The sequence below is a fragment of the Oncorhynchus gorbuscha genome, linkage group LG25 (genome assembly GCF_021184085.1).
Source record: "Oncorhynchus gorbuscha isolate QuinsamMale2020 ecotype Even-year linkage group LG25, OgorEven_v1.0, whole genome shotgun sequence".
NCBI classification, from domain to species: domain Eukaryota; kingdom Metazoa; phylum Chordata; class Actinopteri; order Salmoniformes; family Salmonidae; genus Oncorhynchus; species Oncorhynchus gorbuscha.
In genome coordinates, this window is record NC_060197.1 from 16,282,620 (window position 1) to 16,302,699 (window position 20,080).

The window sequence follows — 20,080 nt, forward strand, 5'->3', positions numbered from 1 at the left end:
CGGCATTAATGCCATTGGCTTTTCAGGTACATAAAAGAAAAGATTGAATACAATTAATACGGAAGCAAATAGGGGCATTGAAAGGTGACAGAGATTACTCTGGGAGCTGTCCACTCTCGGTGGTGCTGAAACCATTAGAGCCCATCCTCAGAGATCCATCAATCCCCTTCTTTACACCACTACTGGTGCATTCCCCCACTTTCTCACCAGCCTTACAGCAACTTTCCTCTCATCCCTCTGCACATACAGTATACCTGCACCAAGGCAGGCAGCAATGGTTTGCATTGCGCTAGGGAAGGCAGTTACGGTAGTCTCTCCTCTCTAATTAATAGATACAGCAGGATAATGCTAGACTAAGGCAATGTTAAAGACCGTGGGGGGGGGGGGGTCTGTGTTGATGCATGGTGACGATAATAGGGTTGATGGCATCAGGGTCAGGCGATGGGCAGACCAAGAGGACCACAGGCCATGGGTGAAAGGGGTACCTGGGGTGGATTAGAAGCTCTGACCTTTTGAGTGAGTATCATAGAAGAATGATGTGTAGCACTGCTGAAGAGGAATGGTGGCCTCATACCCTCCACACAAGGTAAAGGTGACTCACAGAAATAGTCCTGAGGTGTTCTGGCAGAATTCGTATGTGAAGGGATGGGGATATGAACCTAGAAAAGTCCCATCTTGCTTCCAAGTGGGTGGTAGAGCATATTTTCCATATTAAAAGCACATGCAGTGAGCAGAGGGAGCTTGAGCGTCTTCCCTTCCGTGCATCTAGCATGTTAGCGGCATTACAGAGCTTGTATTATTCATGGCGGTCAATGTGTCGGAGATCAGGGATATGGAGCGTTATATATTGGGTCATTACTTAAAATGAGGGGAAATCACGATGGTGGGTAGGAAGGAGTACAGCTGACTGGGACTTGAAAGACCCTAAGCACTGTGGAGGATAACAGTTGTATGGGAATTGCATTGCCTGTAACAATATGTGAAAAATACCATTAATAACGAATTAACAGGAGCACATCTAAAAGCAATCTAAAAAGCAAGAGCATAACGATACAATGGGGTTTGGGCCTCCCTCTAACAATTCAGCTTTATATTAATAGCTCATCCAACTTTAAAATTACACATGCACACACTCTTAACCGACCCGTACGTAGCACACGTTCCTGGTCCCCTAGTACTTAGTGAGATAACTGGCACAGCAGTCACTTAGCAACCAGTTGATTTTTTTATGACTAGTCTAAAAGGAACTTGGCACAGGATCAGAAGAGTGTGATGACATACAGTATTTGAGAGTCATCACGATACGTCAACCACATGGAATGCTATAGGGTTACCAACGAAGAGTCAGCTGTTTTATTCTCACTAGTGCCATCTTCACCGAATACCTTTACCACCTTATTATTAGTCATCATGAAAATAAGGAAACAGAGGATAAAGTGCATTCCGGAAAGTATTCAGACCCCTTGACTTCTTCCACATTTTGTTACATTACAGCCTTATTCTAAAATTTATTAAATAAATAAAAAATTCCTCAGTATACACACAATACCCCATAATGACAAAGCAAAAATAGGATCCTAAAATTTTTGGCAAATTTATAACTAAGAAAATACCTTATTTACATAATTATTCAGACCCTTTGTTCAGAGACTTGAAATTGAGTTCAGGTGCATCCTGTTTCAATTGATCATCCTTGAGATGTTTCTACAACTTGGAGTCCACTTGTGGTAAATTCTATTGATTGGACATGATTTGGAAAGGCACACACACCTGTCTATATAAAGGTCCCACAGTTGACAGTGCACGTCAGCGCAAAAACCAAGCCATGTGGTTGAAGGAATTGTCCGTAGAGCTCCGAGACAGGATTGTGTCGAGGCACAGATCTGTGGAAGGGGACCAAAACATTTATGCAGCTTTGGAGGTTCACCAGAACACAGTGGCCTCCATCATTCTTAAAATGGAAGAAGTTTGGAACCACCAAGAACATTTTAATCCATTTTAGAATAAGGCTGTCAATGTAACAAAATGTGGAAGTCAAGGGGTCGGAATACTTTCCAAATGCACTGTACTTTTGTTTTGATACAGACATTTGAATGAACAAATGTATTAAATTGACTGGGTTTCCTATGTGTTTAAAATGTAACTGGTGTTAAGACTGCACTTACACAGGTAGCCCAATGCTGATATTTTGCCCAATTATTGTCAAAAGAGGTGATCAGATTGGCCAAATCCAATTAGTGGAAAATATACTTCTTGGGCTGCCTGTGTGAACGCAGTCTTAAACATAAATCATAGTCCACACAGTAGGGGTGTGAACATTTAAACGTTTGAAGGAAATTGGAATCGTTAATGTGAAGCAAAAATTCCTTACTGAAAAACAATGTTTATTTCTACAAAAGACATGCAGAGAAAGTCAAGCGATGGAAGCTAAATCCTGTATGGCAATACTTTGAGAAGTTCAATTAGAAGAGAGGTGGAATTGAGGTACAGTAATGGAAGTACAGGTGCAATGCTTAACCATCTGAAAGGGACCCAAAACGTTGCAGGCAGCACAGCTTCATTGTGAATTCAAGTGGAATTGTATTAATTTCTTAACGTTTAAAAAGGGGGAAGAGAAGGCAGTAAGAAAATGTTTACATTCGTCACATCCCTAGTCCACAGATGCTGACATGAGATAGTCCAGCTTCCCAGTGTGACCTACAGTAACTGCATGCCTGAGACCATCATACCAACTTCCTAAATAACGCAGCACCATGAATGTGCTGACAGTTGGAGAAATTGCTTGAGTAGTGCTGAGAATTTGAAAAGTATGAAAGCCAACGGTCCAATACTGTAATAACCTGCTGTCCGTAAGCGTACACGTTTAGACTATGATAGATGCTTTCGTCCTTGATGGTAATGGATAAAGTCAGTAACAGCTCAAGATTCCCTGCTCAATTTCTGAAGGTCTTATCACACAGCATGTTTGGGCCGGGCTGGGCCTTTCTCTGTATGCAGCCCTTGGCTTGGCAGCAATGAGGCACAAGCTCTACAAGACATGAGGGTCACTACCACTGAGAAGCATTGAGGGAGTGTGATTTAGTGCACCGGAATATGGCCCATGACGTCAACGTGCAAAAGCAGTGAGGGAGGAGCGCCCTTCACAAATTGAACACTAATCTACACCGCTCGGTCATATTGTCAACTGGCAGCATGATGCATCATTCAGAAGCATACATCTCATTGGGAAGGCTGATAAAAATACAAATAAAATTAAAACGCTTTATCTAAAGCTACCAATTTTACATGTGGAAACACAGATAAGAGTTGTAACACCCATTATTGCAGATTGTTCTGAATGGTTTCTGTAGTTAGAAACAGATAAGACACGAATTCCTGCAACATTATTTAGTTGAAAGGCAATTTGAACTCAAATTGATTGCACCCAAAATTAGCCATTTCAATTTCTAGGATTCATATAATATTCATTAAATATAATATCAAACATCCAATTTCTTTTTGGGTGTAGTTACCCTTTAATGCAAGTCTGCACCAGCAATAGACAGTTGTTTGGTTAGCAATGTTTTTGTAGAGCTCATCTGATTGCAGAATACGCAAAACAAATCGCCACTGAATTAATGCAAACAATCATGATATCATTCTGACAGGTAGGCATAAGCTACTTTGCAGTTAACATTTAATTTTTAAAAGGTTTTTGGGAAAGCCTTTCCATCTCTACCAGAATAAAGTTATCAATCATTAGCATCAATGCTACACTAAGGGCAGACATACGCGTGCACCGCAAACACACAAGTGCATTCCTGTGCCATTTCAGAAAGTTGCATGAAAATCTGAAATCACTGATGCATGTTGTTCATGTCTTATGATTAACTTGTTCAAATGAATACATTTCTAATAGTTTTCATTTTAAATGATTCCATTCGCCACTACACAGATTTTATTGGGCCCTATGTATAGTGTTTTGCAATGGTATTGATTTGGGTTTAATAACAAATGTCACTAATCAAACATAGATATTTCCTAATAATTTCATTGATAAACATGTGACTGGCATGTAATGGTTTATAATTGTATTCATTTATTAGGATTGTCGAAACATTGAAGTCACTTGCCCATTTTCCATCACATTTTTGGGCTTGTAGGAAAAGTCTTCATATGAGAATTGCACCATAAGGACAGCCCTCTTAGACAGCTGCCATTTGCTGGACTATTAGGAAACAGTTGGGTTAAAGCAATAGGTTGCTAAGAGGACAAACTGAATTGGTTTCATGGAGGACTGGCTTGACTTGAGGATGACCACACTATTTTCATCATGCGCAAAAGCCATTGGTTTTCTACCCAAATTTGCATTTTCAAAAAGTTTGATCCATTTAATAAACTCAAGAGAACTAAAATGATGAAAGGGCGTAGCAGTAACAGCAGTATCTAGTTGGCAAAACCTAGTACCTTCACAGTAATTTATAGGGGGAAATGCAAACAACTTTAATGGCTAATTTCTCTGAAGGGGGGGAAACCCAATCACCAAATTCAGTGAGAATACATTACGTAGTATGAATAAACAATACTCCAAGCCACAGAGTCATACTACTTGTTAAACACAGAGAACTTGCCTTTGGTGTAAGATTTGGGAAGTCTGTGGGTGGATTTTTATGTATTCCCACATCTTAAATCATTACTAAAAAGATCACCAAATCGGATGTTGGGCATTATATTTATTGAATATTATATGAATCCTATAAATGTAAATAGCCAATTTTGGTACAATCAATTAGCTTAATTTGTCAGAGTTCAAATAATATTTCAACAAAATAATGTATTCTCTTATGTTTCTAACCACAGAAACAATTTCAGAAATCCTCTTGTGCTTTGAGGTAGATCCACATTTCTCATTACCACACGTGCTTAACCTACATCACTTCGCCATCAGTCAAAACTGGGAACCTGGCTCATGCCCGGGAAGCAGCCCGCTTCCAAAATGAATGCAAACGACGCTAACCCGATTCACCCAGGGTAGGCCCGGGGCATTAATCAAATCCCCTCATTGTATCATCACCTCTCAGCCACCTAGAGAACACAGAGGGTTTTGACCTTAGATGGCCTATCAGCCTGTCACTAGTGCCAGGGCTACACAACCATAGGCACAAACCACTTAACCAATCCCTCACCACTTCATCATAAGCGACGAGTCCTACAGTTAGGAGGCAGAAGAGGATACATAAATATACCTAAATGCACATCAACAGTTCTCTCCTTAACTTAACCATTCGTTTTTCATGGACTGCGATGTATTTGTTGTGTGTGTGTGTGTGTGTGTGTGTGTGTGTGTGTGTGTGTGTGTGTGTGTGTGTGTGTGTGTGTGTGTGTGTGTGTGTGTGTGTGTGTGTGTGTGTGTGTGTAAAATACATAGACATGGATGATGTCATTAAAAGCTTAATATTCCCTGCTCAATGTCTTATCCATGGAGGGGTTTACACAGCATGTTTGGGGCTGGGATGGGCTGGACTGTGCCTTTCCCTACATGCAGCCTTGGCCTGGTAGCAGTGAATGAGGCAGTGGCTCAAGAGGGTCAATCAGAGGCATGGCATCATCATCACCTCACAGCCACAGAAAGACATAACAGGTGTCAACCTCAGATCGCCACTTACTGCAGATGGCCCATCAGCAGGCAAGTACACAAAAGGTTTGTTTATTGTACTTTCATTTGCAACATGGACTAGCCATCAGCATTTCTAGATTTCCTGCAAAAACAGCTAAATTGGGCAAATATCCAGATCAGCTCTTCATTAGACTGAACACTCAGAACACTCCCAGCTACCTCAAGGAGAAGCTATTCAATATTGAATGGTGTTTATTCACCAGATTATGGCTTCCTGTTGAGATTGTCAAGAATCCCAGATCAGAGCCTAAAGAAAGACTCACTAGTACCGATTTTGTCTGAGGTACATAGAAAATAAATTCAATTGAACATTTTGGATTCTCAGACGGACTAAAGAATCAAGGAGAAACACTGCCAGAGAGGATCCAGGCTACAGCTCACTAGCCATCTACTCAGTCACAGGCTGACAGCACATGCACAACGTTGAGTTACATCAGCAATGACAACATCTATAGACATGGATAGGATTCTATAGATAAAATATATAAGCATGTTCATACAGCCTTCAGTAGCTTAATAGACAAACTGCATGATCAGTCTAGTTTCCTATCAACTTGGAATGAAAAAGAAAACAGGAACCGTGACATTTTCAACAAGTGCGTTCACTCGCTCGGCATAAAAACAGCATTATTTTGGTATTTCATATCATTTTTCTATACATAATTGTATAAAACATGCCAAATATGTTGATGCAGAGGGTTGGGATTCACTAAATACAAAGAAAATCTGATTGATAAGACCAATTAGGAACGCAGGTGCGTGTAACAATGTCCTAGCTGCATGCTGGAATTCCCTTTTCAACCCAAACCAATCAATAAATCACAAGATATTAATGAAGAAATTATTGCCGCACACAGTTACCGACTACCCGGTACCCCGTGTACTGTCGCAAGCAAACAGCCCTGACTGCAACGCGCTAATTAGCCTGCGCAAATAAATATAACCAGCCGCTGAAATACGCTAACGTACTCGAAGTAACCGTTTCGTTAGTATGGTGAATGACCCATTTCAGCTGAGAGCGGTGGACCGAGAATTAAAAATTACATGCACAGAGGCACCACATTGAATTACGTGCCGAATCAATGTTTCTGTAATGGTTTACCTGGGTATCTGGTAACACAAAGTGTTTGGATGATGCTCCCCTTGCGCTCGTGTCACAATCCTCACCAGCTCGCGCTTCAGAATCCACCAGTCTCCTTTGTATCCCACAATGCATGCTGGGAGCTGCAAAATGCATCCATTCCTGAGATCCCCTGGTTATCTCATTGGTCAATTAATTTGTGGTATTTAATAGCATCCCTCATAATTTCTTTGACTTGTGGAATATTAATATTTAATATTTCAAGGATGTGGCAGCATTGAATTTTCAGTTCAGACAAATCCAGTGCTGAGAGATAAGAGAGACTCCAGGTAGGTGTTTTATGGGCTACTGATTTCCAGGGAAGCCCTACTTCCTTGAAAACACACACACATACACACACACACCACAGAAAAAACACAGAAAATATTTATATTAATTTGGAATCATATATCTTGTATAGGCTTAATAATGATTTGGATCTCAGACAGAAGTAATACTTTCTGTTATGTATATTCTTGGGACACGATGTGTTTTAGCCTATCCAGAGTCAGACCATCTCTTTATGGCAAATATTAATTCAATTACCTTTGCAAAATGATGCCCTCCACAATTGTAACATACTTGTTTACTGTCTCAATGCTCCCTATCCCAGACACTCTTAGATAAAAAGGCTTCCAAAAGTCTTCTGCAGCTGTCCCCATAGGATAACCTTTTTTTTGGTTCCAGGTAGAACTCTTTTGGGGTTCCATGTCAAACCCTCTGTGAAAAGGGTTATACATGGAACCCAAAAGGGTTCTACCTGGAACCAAAATGGTTCTACCTGGAACCAAAAGGGTTTTTCAAAGGGTTCTCCCATGTGGACAGCCACAGAACCCTTTTTGATTCTAGATAGCACCTTTTTTTCTAAGCGTGTAGTGCCAGAAAACCTGTCACACAAGAGTACACTTCACCACTACTTTCAATGGTCATTCCGGGATTGAATGAGTCAAAGCTCTAACTCTCAAACTTAATGCCCTTGCTTAGTGCTGTGTAATAACTAATAATGACCCAAATTCCTGATTGTTATAATAAACATTTACATGTTTTATTTGTATCGGGGAAACACCTCTTCTAGTAGACTATATGAAAAGACGTTGCCTCATATTGGAAACTTTCCAGGGTGACTGGATTGGAAACTTTCTTAATGAATTAAAACAATGACTTAACTAAAGCCTATATATTGGAAAGTGTATATGCTAATTCGAATTTAGTGAGCAGTTCCTTGCTCATCCTTCCAGGGAAAAACACAGTACATTCACAGATGCTGACTCCCATTGATTCCCTTAGTAAAAGAGATCATTGTCCCGATAAGCAGACTAATTCATTTCAGGCATAATACAAATATCAATTGCTTGTTGGGTTGATAAGAGGCATTAGAATTTAACTATTAAACATTCAAAGAGTTTCAATGTCTATTGCATTTGAGCTTCATAGCAAGTCAGTGGTTTGAAACGTTTCAAGATCATAGTATTAGTATGATGCAAGAGGCACAGTGTGACTTACTCCCTTTATCAAAGTCACGGCTTGATCCGAGGGGTTGTCATTTCTTTGTGAGTGAGCGTTCAGAAGTTCAGTGACAACAACAACAAACACTAAATTGATTCTGAATATTTCAAATGCAACAACGATTTGATTTAATACCCAGACTGCAACGTTGGAGCTTCTGCCAAAGTTCAACTTTTGATTTCAAAGCCCTTTTGACACCCAGCCCACTTATCATTTTTTTGTAGCTGTTGTTGTTGTGTCCACTGAAATTTACCACATCAATCAATAGTAGACCACTGCCAGAGGAGACTCTTTAATAATGAGCATATTAGTTTAAATGATTCACTGCAGAGGGAAACCACACTTTTTTAGGAGTCTCTCTATATCCGGTAATTGATAGTTGAATGTTTTAGCACCTTGTACATTCCAGTATTGAGTCAAATTGTGTATGATGGCTAGCTCTGACGCAGAAAATACGTGTGTTCTGCACAGTGTCCAATGATTTTAATCAACAATGCCATCCCACGTTTAAATCAGAAGACACCTACCTATGTCATGAGAAACTACAGCGGATCCTCATAGGAAAGTGTCGTCCATGCCATAGACCTTAATCATAAAGAAACAGTGACCTGACTGACTTCCAAGCCCTCTCCAACTTTCCTCTGCAACAACCTGCCTTGTCGTTGGAGCAGACTGGGTTACTGGGAAGAACTTTGTGACAAATATTTTTTTTTCTTCAAAAGTCCTAATTAAATCAAATGTTTATTTGATTGATTGATTGATTCTCTCTCCCTTTCTCCCTCTAACTTGCTCTCCCTACCTCTCTCTCTCTCCCTCTCTCTCTCTCTCTCTCCTCTCTGCAGCCCTTCTATGGTCTGGCGGCTGCTCTAAAATGCTTCCTCACCATCTTCCTGCTGTAAGTGTACCAGAGAGATCAGAGCAGCGTCATCGGCAGTACAATGACTCAGCACAAAGTAAGGTAAACACATCTCAGACCCCAGTGGGAATGGGCCAAGGAGAGAGAGGAAGGAGTCATATTTAATTAATATCTCATCAATTCAGGAAAACCACGCTCTACCACACTTGCTGATATTGAGAAGTGCCCCGTGACCAGCTACATGGGAACCACATCATTCTCCTATCTGCCCGGCAGCTGTAGCCGTCTCAAGGCCAAGTGGCTGCTAATCAAATGGTCCAAACAGGAAGGTGATGTTAGGGCCGGTTAAGGTCAATGGCTGTTTACTGTCGTACGATGGATGGGCTGACCAGCCTGCAAGGCACAACTGTGTTTTTTTTACAGGATAGCTCTATTTAGCTGATCTGCAAATGGATGATGAGGTTAGGCATGGTATAAGGTTTTCGGAGAGTCATCCATGCTAGCTGATGAAAAAATATGTGTCTAGAATGAGGCATTGCACTGCAGGATGACTTTTGTGATGTATTAAAAATGATATAATTGTACAAGCATTCACATCATGCAGTCAAACCACTGTACCATAAATACTGTACACAGGGGAAGGGACTGGCTGAACCACTTTCGAAAGCAATTTATCTCACAGATATGCTGGAGTGGGGTTAATATGTAAGGGAAAACAGTGATGCCTGACTGATTTGCAGCACTAAATGGAAAGAGCTAATTTCAGAGGGAGGGAAGGCCGCCATATTGATTGCTTCCTGCCAAATCTCATTTGATGAAGAGGTCCAGGCGGAACACTGCTGGTGCCATTTGTATCTCATTTGCTCAGAGCAAGTCTGAGTCACTGGGTGGAGACACAGTGTGATGGTCACAGAGGAGGAAACCCTCCGGAGAGGAAGGAGGGATTCATGGGAGGATGAGAGAGATGTTCATTATGCATGCTCAACAGGATCAGCCTGAGGAGAGAACTGTTCAGAATCACTGATCTACAAATCACCTTGCATCAATAATGCGAGAGAGAGAGAGAGAGAGAGAGAGAGAGAGAGAGAGAGAGAGAGAGAGAGAGAGAGAGGGGGGGGGGCAGAGACACTGAGGGTGTAAGAGAAAAGGCAGGAGAAAGACAAGCAGAACTCTAACTGCACAAATTGATAAGAAGGTAGGCTATATTTTCAAATGTAGAAAATGGATTGTCTAGTTAAGCCTACAATGACAGTGAATGAGTAAGGTTGATTCAGTTGGCAGAGTGTATAGCATGTTATTACAGTTAAACGTGATGGAAGTACATTTGCCTGTAATTGAATTGGACTCCATAACGGAAAACTAAACTGAAATTGTGTATGTGCTTGCTACTCCCTAGAGATTATGAAAATGTAGCAGAAAGAGGGTATATTTTTTTTTCAGATTGCCACTAGGGGAAAGCAAACACCAAATACTGTACATTTCAAAAGTATCTCATTTTAGGTAGAGGTGAACTAGGCAATGTTGACTAGGCATTTTTTGCAAAAAAATGTTTAATGCAGTTATTACTTTATATTAAAAAGTTAAATTACAGCAATAGGTTGATGGGTACAAATTGTATCATACAATTGAATAGGCTCTCGTATGCTTCGGTCCAGACACATTTTAATATCTTTACAGACACGATTATAAAAAATATTTCCATAGAATCTAAAATCATGAAATCTATGTGCACTCTTATGGTTAAAACGTGTATTACTTGTGATACTAGCTTATATGGCTTAGAGACCCGTTTCATACAGAAACAGTTTTTTTTATGGAATACTTGGTTCTTAGTGGTAAAATACTGCTTTTGGTCTTTGGACTCTCCTGAGTGATTGTCATATTATCTTTTTGGCACTAAAGAAGACATCGTCATAATCTCTGGTATGACATCCGGGCAGACATTGCCAGGGATGCTGTTGGCATGGTTACCCTAAGAACAGGTGCTGTAGACCATTACTTTCTGGCTGATGTCATTGAGCAGCTGGCGTGCCGTTTTCTCCAGCCCGGCCAGCTGAACTGTCTTGGCCTCCAGAGTACGCTGGTTGGCCGCATACGACCTCTCCAACTCTGGAAACACACAGTGATGTCATTAGAGAGTAGGTGTGTGTGTGCACGCGTGTGTGCATGTGTGCATGTGCATATGCATGCATGCGTGAATTTACACTTGTGCGTGCATGCTTGTGTCGTGTGTTAGCACACGTGTGTGTGTTGTGTGTGTGTGTCTGTGTGTGTGTATGCATATGTGTGCGTGTGTGTGTGGGTGTGCGTGTGTGTGTTACCTCTGAATCTCTGTAGTTTTACACTGGACTGGGTGAGCAGCTCCTTGGCCTCCTGCTGCAGTAGCTCCGCCCTCTTCCTGGCGTCAGACACGCCCTCTGCCTTCGTCACTACCAAGCCCTCCACAACATTGTATTTACCCTTCACCTCCAAGTCAAACTCCTACACGCAATAAACACACACACACACACACACACACACACACACACACACACACACACACACACACACACACACACACACACACACACACACACACACACACACACACACACACACACACACACGAAGCAGAAAGCACATTGAGAATGAGTTGGCAGGTAAAATTCTTGGCTGTGTGTGTGCGTGTGTGTGCGTGCGTGCGTGCGTGTGTGTGTGTACCTGCAGGGCCTGCTCTGCGTCCTGCCTAGCGGTCTCAGACAGTCTCTCAGTGTGCTGTGTGTGGTGGCTGGTGCCCAGGCTGCTCTCTCTCAGCAGAGTCACGTCTCTCTCCAGCTGCAGCAGACGCAGTGTGGCGTTACTCAGACACAGCTCCGACTCCGCCGTCTCCGACTCCACCTGTAAACACACAAACACATGTTAAAATGTATTCAAGCACAGGCGCAAACACACACACATGTATTGGTCTTCTATCCTCGTGAGGACCTAAAATTCAAAATCCTATTTTCCCTAAACCTATTTCCCCTAACCCTAATCTTACGCCTAACACTAACCTTAACCTGTAACCCTAACTCTTAAGCTTAAAATAGCCTTTGCTCTCATGGGGACATGGGGAATTTTTGGTCCCAACAAGGAGTCACCAGCCCACACACACACACACACACACACACACACACACACACACACACACACACACACACACACACACACACACACACACACACACACACACACACACACACACACACACACACACACACACACACACACACACACACACACACACACACACACACACACTTTTAGAGATCTTGTATGGAATGTGTATTTCTACAAAACTCCCACATATCTCTCAATGCATAGCCTGAAAACTCTAAAAACATGAGCCTAATATAATAAAACCACAATCAAGAGAAGTGCCCCTGTGTGCTTAGACACAACTGAAGCCCTGGTCATAGGTGACTTACAGATGTGATGAGGTCAAGTGTTCCCCTGGTGTTGTTGTGGGCCTGTTTGACGGCATCGATGGCAGCATTCTGAGCACGCTCAGTCGTTTCCAGAGCTTCCTTCACCAGGGCAGCTGTCTCCTTCATCTCAGACACCTCCTGACTGAGAGGAGATTGTATGTGAATTTGTCAATGTGGTTCTGTGTACATTTATTAGGGAAAGGGGAAAGTCAGTTGTGCAACTGAATGCCTTCAACTGAAATGTGTCTTCCACATTTAACCCAACCCCTCTGAATCAGAGCAGCGCGGAGGGCTGCCTTTATCAACATCCACGTCTTCAGCGCCCAGGGAACAGCAGGTTGACTGCCTTGCTCAGGGGCAGAACGACAGTTTTTTACCTTGTCAGCTTGGGGAGTGTGTGTGTTAGCCTGTGTGTGGGTCTGTATGTGTTTGTGTCTGCCTGCGTTCGTGCATGCTATGTGTGTGCATTTGTGTGTACGTGTTTGTGTGTGTGTGTGTATGCATTTGTGTGTACGTGTGTGTGTGTGCATGCGTGCATCTTACCTGGCGGTGCGGGCCTGCTCCAGCAGCCTCTCTGCAGTGTGTATGTCGTTGGCACTCTGACTGAGGATGTCCTCCACGCTGGTGAGGGTTCCCACCCTGTCTCTGATCTCCTTGGTCAGGGCCTCCAGCTGCTCGGGCGATGTGGGCATCTCCAGTGCCAACACCTCATTTGAAACCGCTTCAATAACCTCCACCTTGGCACGGTCGTCTGTCACCGTGGAAACAGAGCTAATTAGACTCAAAGAGCCATACACAGGGGATCTACCACAATCAATTACAATCAGTTCTAATCACAAGCATAACCAATCATGAGGAAAGAAGAGCTGGAGCCCTGATTGTCTATGAATCAGTGATCATTTAGTTAGTCTGTACAGTACACTGAAAGATTGAGGCCTGCTCTTTGAAAAATGTGTGTATACTCACTAGTGAGTAGGCCTCGTATCTCCTTGATGAGGCTGCGGAGCTGCTCGTTGCTCTGTTCCACTCTATCTCGACTCTGGTTGGACTTCAGCAGCACCTCTTGAGCATTCAGCTTGGCCTCGTCCGCACGCACCTTGCCCTCCCACACCTAGAGGGCGCCACAGGACTTAACTTAAGGTAAACACTCCTCAACAGACCAATGCTTGTGCTGGAGCAAGCAGATATCCTATGCTCTAGTTACTATGATAATCATGTAAGATGACCTGACTATATTCATGTAGGGCTGAATCATAACCAAACATCAGCTGTATTACACAAAGTTATATGCGTGAATCTCAAGTTAGGATTCGGCCTGGAGTGTAAAAAACTACAGTTCCCACCATCCTAGAGAGCTTGTCCACTTCCTGCAGGGTGGAGAGGATTTCCTGGTCGAAGTCCTTGGCTGTTTTCAGAGTGCTTTGTGTCTGTGTGAATAAACCGTCACACCCCTCCCCACCACAGCGAAGGATGCCGTCCTCCGACACACACCCCACCCCTCCACAGGGGGACGCAGCACACCCCTCCTCCCCCCCAGCTGCTCCACATGTCTGCACAGAGAGAACACACACCAATCAGGTAAGAGCACTGTACAACCAGGGACCAATCAAAAATCAGTATGGTGAAGAAGTGCGATGATAATTGGCTACTGATAGATCAGACTTACCTGCTTGCTGAGCTCTGATAGGTCAAGAGTGTTGAGCTCTGTGGCGAGCCTCTCCAGTCTCTCTGTGTGTTTCTGTTGTCTCAGGTCAAACTCCGCCTGGTTCTGGCTCAGTCTGGCCTCCGCTTCACGCCGTACTGTAGCCGACTGCTCCAAAGTGTTGTCGGGGTAACTGGTGGTCTGATTGACACGGATCTCCGCCCTCTTAGACTCCAAGTGGGCCTTGGTGATGGTGTCCATCGCTCCTGCCATACACAAATAAAACACACACACACACAGGACACAGGGGTGTGTCAGAACTAGTAATGATATCATGCATACTGTACACCCTCTCTTTTCTCCCTCCTCTCTCACCCTCTATGTTAGAGTTCTTCACAGTCTTTATGTGGTCTTGAATGTCTGTGACTGTTCTCTCTAGCTCTTGGGCCTGCTTTCTCAGTGCGTCCAGACTGGCCTCGGTGTAGTTGGCATTGACAACGAGACGGGACAGGGAATCCTCAGAGACGTTCAGCCTCTCGTTCAGGTCTGCCACCAGCTCACTGTCACACACACACACACACACACACACACACACACACACACACACACACACACACACACACACACACACACACACACACACACACACACACACACACACACACACACACACACACACACACACACACACACACAGAATAGTATTTTCATTAGAGTTGACATGGACTGACCATAACATCAAGCATCCGAACAGATCATTTCAACGTGTAAATGTGGTGTATGCAGGTGAGTGTTTGTGTGTACATACGTGGCCTGCTGCATCATCTGTTGTACATCTACCATCTTCTGTATAGCGGGGTTGTTCTCTACTATCGCACTGATAGCATTAGCACTAATCTCCAGACTGCTAACGGTGTCTTTGTACGGGCCGTCACCCCACTGGTCTGGAGCTCTGTCACATGATCCTTCAAACGCTGAGTCTGATTGGACAGTTCCCCTACCACGCGGTCCCACTCGGCAAAGCACTGGTGGCATCGTTCGCAGGCGGGGAACGTCCCATGGTACCCTCTGGCACACTGGTTACACCTGGGCCCAGACACACCCTCCACACACACACACTGGCCGGACGAACGGTGGCACTGCTCGCTGGCGATGCCACGCAGGTCACAGTCACACGCTGGAAGGAGAGAAAGCGGAAAGAGGTGAAGAGAGAAAAGGGTTAAGCACACACACATACCTATAGTTGTCTTGAGGTGAAAACAGTTGTGATAGTGGAAAGGAAATGAGGGTACAAGGAAAGGAACTCATAGTAATATGATAACAGGTCTGTGCCCTTTAAAAGCCCCCCCCCTAGGGAAACAGAGGTATTGAAAAACTATATTATTAACGTCTCAACAGTCCTGCGTTGCGAGTAAATAAACCCACACACTCCCTTGTGGCTGAGCCCTGCTTATATGGTCACCATGACCCCAGAGTGCTTAGGCTTAGGACTGCAACCGCTATTGTTACACTGTAAACACAACCACATACTACTGATACCTACTGTGACGGTAGTGAACCTAAACATGACTTGAACGGCTGACAGTAACATGAGTGACCACACCACTATACACAAAGGCGGTCATGAACAGATAACACGATAATCACAGCCACACACATGTGGTTGAGCCTGTACCAACGGCCGTGACATCTTAATTCACACACACACACACACACACACACACACACACACACACACACACACACACACACACAGACGCCGTCGTCAAGCCTGTCACTTTAACCTCTGACCTCTTAAATCAGACCATGGCATGACCCTCTTATTAAGAGGGTCATGTGTCAATCATCAAAAGTGTCTCTCTTTATCTCTCTCTCTCTATGTCAAACACACACACACACACTCATACACACACATGCATGCAGTATACACACAGAGCGATGATAGGGCGAGGACAGGGCCAGGAGGCCAGACTAACTTTACAGGCAGTTTGGGAATGCTGCAGGAATTCCTAAGCCACAGGAATAAGACCACGACAGGATTTCTCTGATCGCTGGGAACATCTGCCTCTGATTCTCACATGAGCCAAGGAGTTATTCCCAGAATTTCACTCTCAAAATCCCCCCTCTCTCTCCCTCCCTCTCTCCTCTCTCTCTCTTTCACTGTCTCTCTGAGGGTGTGCCAACTTCTATAAGACCTACATTTCTCCAGATGCGGTGATTGATTGAAACTGGCCTGTTTGTCAGTCAGTTGTTCAGCAGGCAATAGACCATGTAGAGATATAGACAGGGAGGAGTAATTTAGAGCCAACTAGCACCACACTGGTGACACACATGCACACACTGATACAAGGACAGACATACGCACGAATGCACACACACACACAAACACACAGAGACAGACTCATGCATTACACACAATGTTAAAACAACACGGAAGCATGAACGCCACTTCAGTATCTCCAGAGACATCCACACACACACACAGACTCATGCATTACACACAATGTTAAAACAACACGGAAGCATGAACGCCACTTCAGTATCTCCAGAGACATCCACTCCGCTGAAGTCTGATAACACACACACACACACACACACACACACACACACACACACACACACACACACACACACACACACACACACACACACACACACACACACACATGAGAAAACTGTAACGCAAAAAAAAACATATAAAACCCAGCTTCCAGCCCAGTCACTCATGGGAACCACCGGTCATGAGAACGAGACCGTGAGAGACTGTTTACTCAAAGAGACCGATGCAAAACACACAGAACCCCTCTCTAAGAGTGTTTCTCCAGACCCCAGTAAATTCAGAGAGAGACCCACTTGGAGAGGAAGCAATGGCGCTCTTCGATACCCTGTTGCACATGTTTCAGCTTCATGATGTTTAAGGCAGTCATGGGAAGGAATCCACACACATACTTTCTACTTTCTACTGCTACTCAAAATCCCAGCCAGAGTTACTTACCTTGACATTTGACCTCAGGGTCTCCCCAGAACTTATCTCGGCACTCGTTGCACTTTCGTCCCCCGAAACCTGACTTGCACGAGCACTGCCCTGACAGCTAGAAAACACACAAGGCAATACAACATGTCAGCATTATGAACATGCAATGTACACTGAGTGTACAAAACATTAAGAACACCTTCCTAATTTTGAGTTGCCCCCCCACCCCCCACCACACATCCTTCTTTAACCTTTAACCTCCTCCCTTTCATCTACACTGATGGATATGCCTTTATTAATACAATTTTCATGTTCAAAATTGTGCACTCTCCTCAAACAATAGCATGGTATTCTTTCACTGTAATAGCTACTGTAAATTGGACAGTGCAGCTAGATGAACAAGAATGTAAGCGTTCTGCCCATATCAGATATGTCAGATATGTCAGATATGTCAGATATGTCAGATATGTCCTGGGAAATGGTCTAGTTACTTACAACCTCATTTTAATCGCATTATAGCCTACGTGAGCTCAACTGTCCCGTGGAAGGGACAGCGATCCCGAAGAGGTTTCAACAAGTCACAACAATAAAGGATTATAGCTTTCGCCTGGATTCACCTGGTCAGCCGATGTCATGGAGAGAGCATCATGTTTCGTGCACTCGGTGTACCATCTCCAGGTTAGAGGAGGGTATTCGTGCTACACACTGTACAAAGGACAGTGGCCTGTATTGTATACAGAGATTCAGAGTAGGAGTGCTGACCTAGGATAAGATCCCAGGTCAAGATAAGTGTTTACGTTAATACAGCGTATTGAAACTCGTGGTATACAGACCACATCAGGCCTGCAAGTCACATTGTGCTGGCTGGTAAAGTGTTGTGTAATTCCTATTGGAATCCAGCCTGAGTGGGGATATCCAGCATTTGGAATTTGTATTCATCCGTAACCTGCACTCAGGATAACTGCCAGGGTTGGGAAGACTAAGACATGAGACGACATAAAGCAGGGTTCCCCAACTGGCGGCCCAGGTTTGGCCCACCTAGTTTTCTGATTGTTGTTGAACATAAAATATTGTAAAAACACCAGTAAATCAGCTCAAAGTGATTATTATTTTGGAAATCTTATTTTGGAAATTCATAATAAAGAGATATTTGTGATTGTACACAAACATAAGCAAGCTTTGAAATTCTTCTGTTTTAGTCAAATATTATTGCAAATGATTTGTCATTATGTTCCCGGCCCCTGGCCATCCACTTCAGAAGAAAAACATCCAACGGCTAAACATCGTCGATGATCCCTGAGCTAAAGCATCTAAACTGGAGAAACCTTTTCAGTAACGGGTTAAATAAATCCAAGTAACAGATTGGATTCGGTTAGAAAATGTATATTATTTATATTCGTGTAGCATCAATTGACATGCAAAAACATAGATATTGAAACAAACAATTCTAAAAATCTCCCTGTAATAGAGCATGCTGGGAAATATGATAAAGATGGGGCGTGGTTTTGATTAAACTTACACCAACACTGGGTTTCTTTTACACCACTGAGTGTAAAAATGTTTCATTGAAAATCAACACCAGGTAACACTGGCCAAATGTGTGTGTGCTGTGTGTAGTTGAGTTGGGTGACAACATGGGGTGTGGGAGTTGCTTTGGAAGGATGGGGTATTTTATTTGATTTAACCTTCATTTAACTAGGCAAGTCAGTTAACAACAAATTCTTATTTACAATGACTGCCTACCGAAAGGCAAAAGACCTCCTGTGGGGATGGGGGATAAAAATATATATATAGATATAGGACAAAACACACATCACGGCAAGAGAGACAACACAACACTACAAAATGAGAGACCTAAGACAACAACATAGCAAGGCAGCAACACATGACAACACAACATGACAACAACATGGCAGCAACACAACATGGTAGCAGCACAAAACATGGTACAAACATTATTGGGCACAGACAACAGCACAAAGGGCAAGTAGGTAGAGACAACAATATATCACGCAAAGCAGCCACAAACGTTAGTAAGAGTGTCCATGATTGAGTCTTTGAATGAAGAGAATGAGATAAAACTGTCCAGTTTGAGTGTTTGTTGCAGCTCGTTCCAGGCGCTAGCTGAAGCGAACTGAAAAGACGAGCGACCCAGGGATGTGTGTGCTCTGGGGACCTTTAACAGAATGTGACTGGCAGAACGGGTAAGGGTGAGGACAGTTGTGGCTCTCACCTCGTTGCACGACGTCCCAAAGGAGTGGGTTGGGTCACAGTCACAGGTCTGGCAGCCCTTTCCGCTTCCAATGTTGAACGTATCAAGGGCACAGCGGTCGCAGTTCTGGCCAATCACGTTAGGCCGGCAGGGACACTGGCCAGTCTGCAGGTCACAGTGACACTCCCCCGGAGACGGACACGCCTCCGACATTGTGCCCACTGAATAACACATACACCCTACAGAGAGCGAATGACAGTTACACACACACACACACACAACATATATACACACACTGTCTAACTGTACTCACTCCTGCAGCTCTGGCTGGTGGCGTCGCCGTAGTAACCCAGCTTGCAGCGCTGGCAACCATAGCCCTCGGTATGGTGCAGGCATTTGAGGCAGACACCTGTGCGAGCGTCGCAGGACCCCGGGTCCAGCTGGTCGATGTTGTCGTTACACTGGCAGGGCAGACAGCGCCCGCTGGGCACCTGGGGGTTACCATAGTGACCTGGGGCACACTCGTCACACCTGGCTCCTACGGAAGAGAGGGAAAGGTGATTTCCGAACTGTTTACACACACAGACACACACAGACACACACACCTACAGTTATTAATCGGTAACGAAGCAGAACTGTCCATTGGCTGCAGTGAGTAGTACATTGCA

At 43.8% G+C, this 20,080-nt stretch overlaps 2 protein-coding genes across 2 annotated transcripts in view; both read right to left on the reverse strand.

The window, feature by feature from the left end:
• Positions 1 to 6,886, reverse strand: part of LOC124013805 (synapsin-3-like) — a 124,076-nt gene extending 117,190 nt beyond the window's left edge. Inside the window, exon 1 of the mRNA XM_046328342.1 lies at positions 6,759 to 6,886. Within this exon, the coding sequence (XP_046184298.1) occupies positions 6,759 to 6,872 (114 nt within the window). The 5' untranslated portion in view covers positions 6,873 to 6,886. The remainder of the gene's footprint in view (positions 1 to 6,758) is intronic.
• A 3,897-nt stretch (positions 6,887 to 10,783) lies between these two features.
• The window catches only part of LOC124014269 (laminin subunit beta-1-like), a 28,126-nt gene continuing 18,829 nt past the window's right edge, over positions 10,784 to 20,080 (reverse strand). The window contains 14 exon segments of the mRNA XM_046329079.1: positions 10,784 to 11,247; positions 11,460 to 11,619; positions 11,839 to 12,015; positions 12,585 to 12,726; positions 13,128 to 13,335; positions 13,551 to 13,695; positions 13,928 to 14,134; positions 14,251 to 14,492; positions 14,602 to 14,786; positions 15,035 to 15,158; positions 15,161 to 15,403; positions 17,222 to 17,318; positions 19,434 to 19,651; positions 19,726 to 19,950. Of these exon segments, the coding sequence (XP_046185035.1) occupies positions 11,111 to 11,247; positions 11,460 to 11,619; positions 11,839 to 12,015; positions 12,585 to 12,726; positions 13,128 to 13,335; positions 13,551 to 13,695; positions 13,928 to 14,134; positions 14,251 to 14,492; positions 14,602 to 14,786; positions 15,035 to 15,158; positions 15,161 to 15,403; positions 17,222 to 17,318; positions 19,434 to 19,651; positions 19,726 to 19,950 (2,510 nt within the window). The 3' untranslated portion in view covers positions 10,784 to 11,110.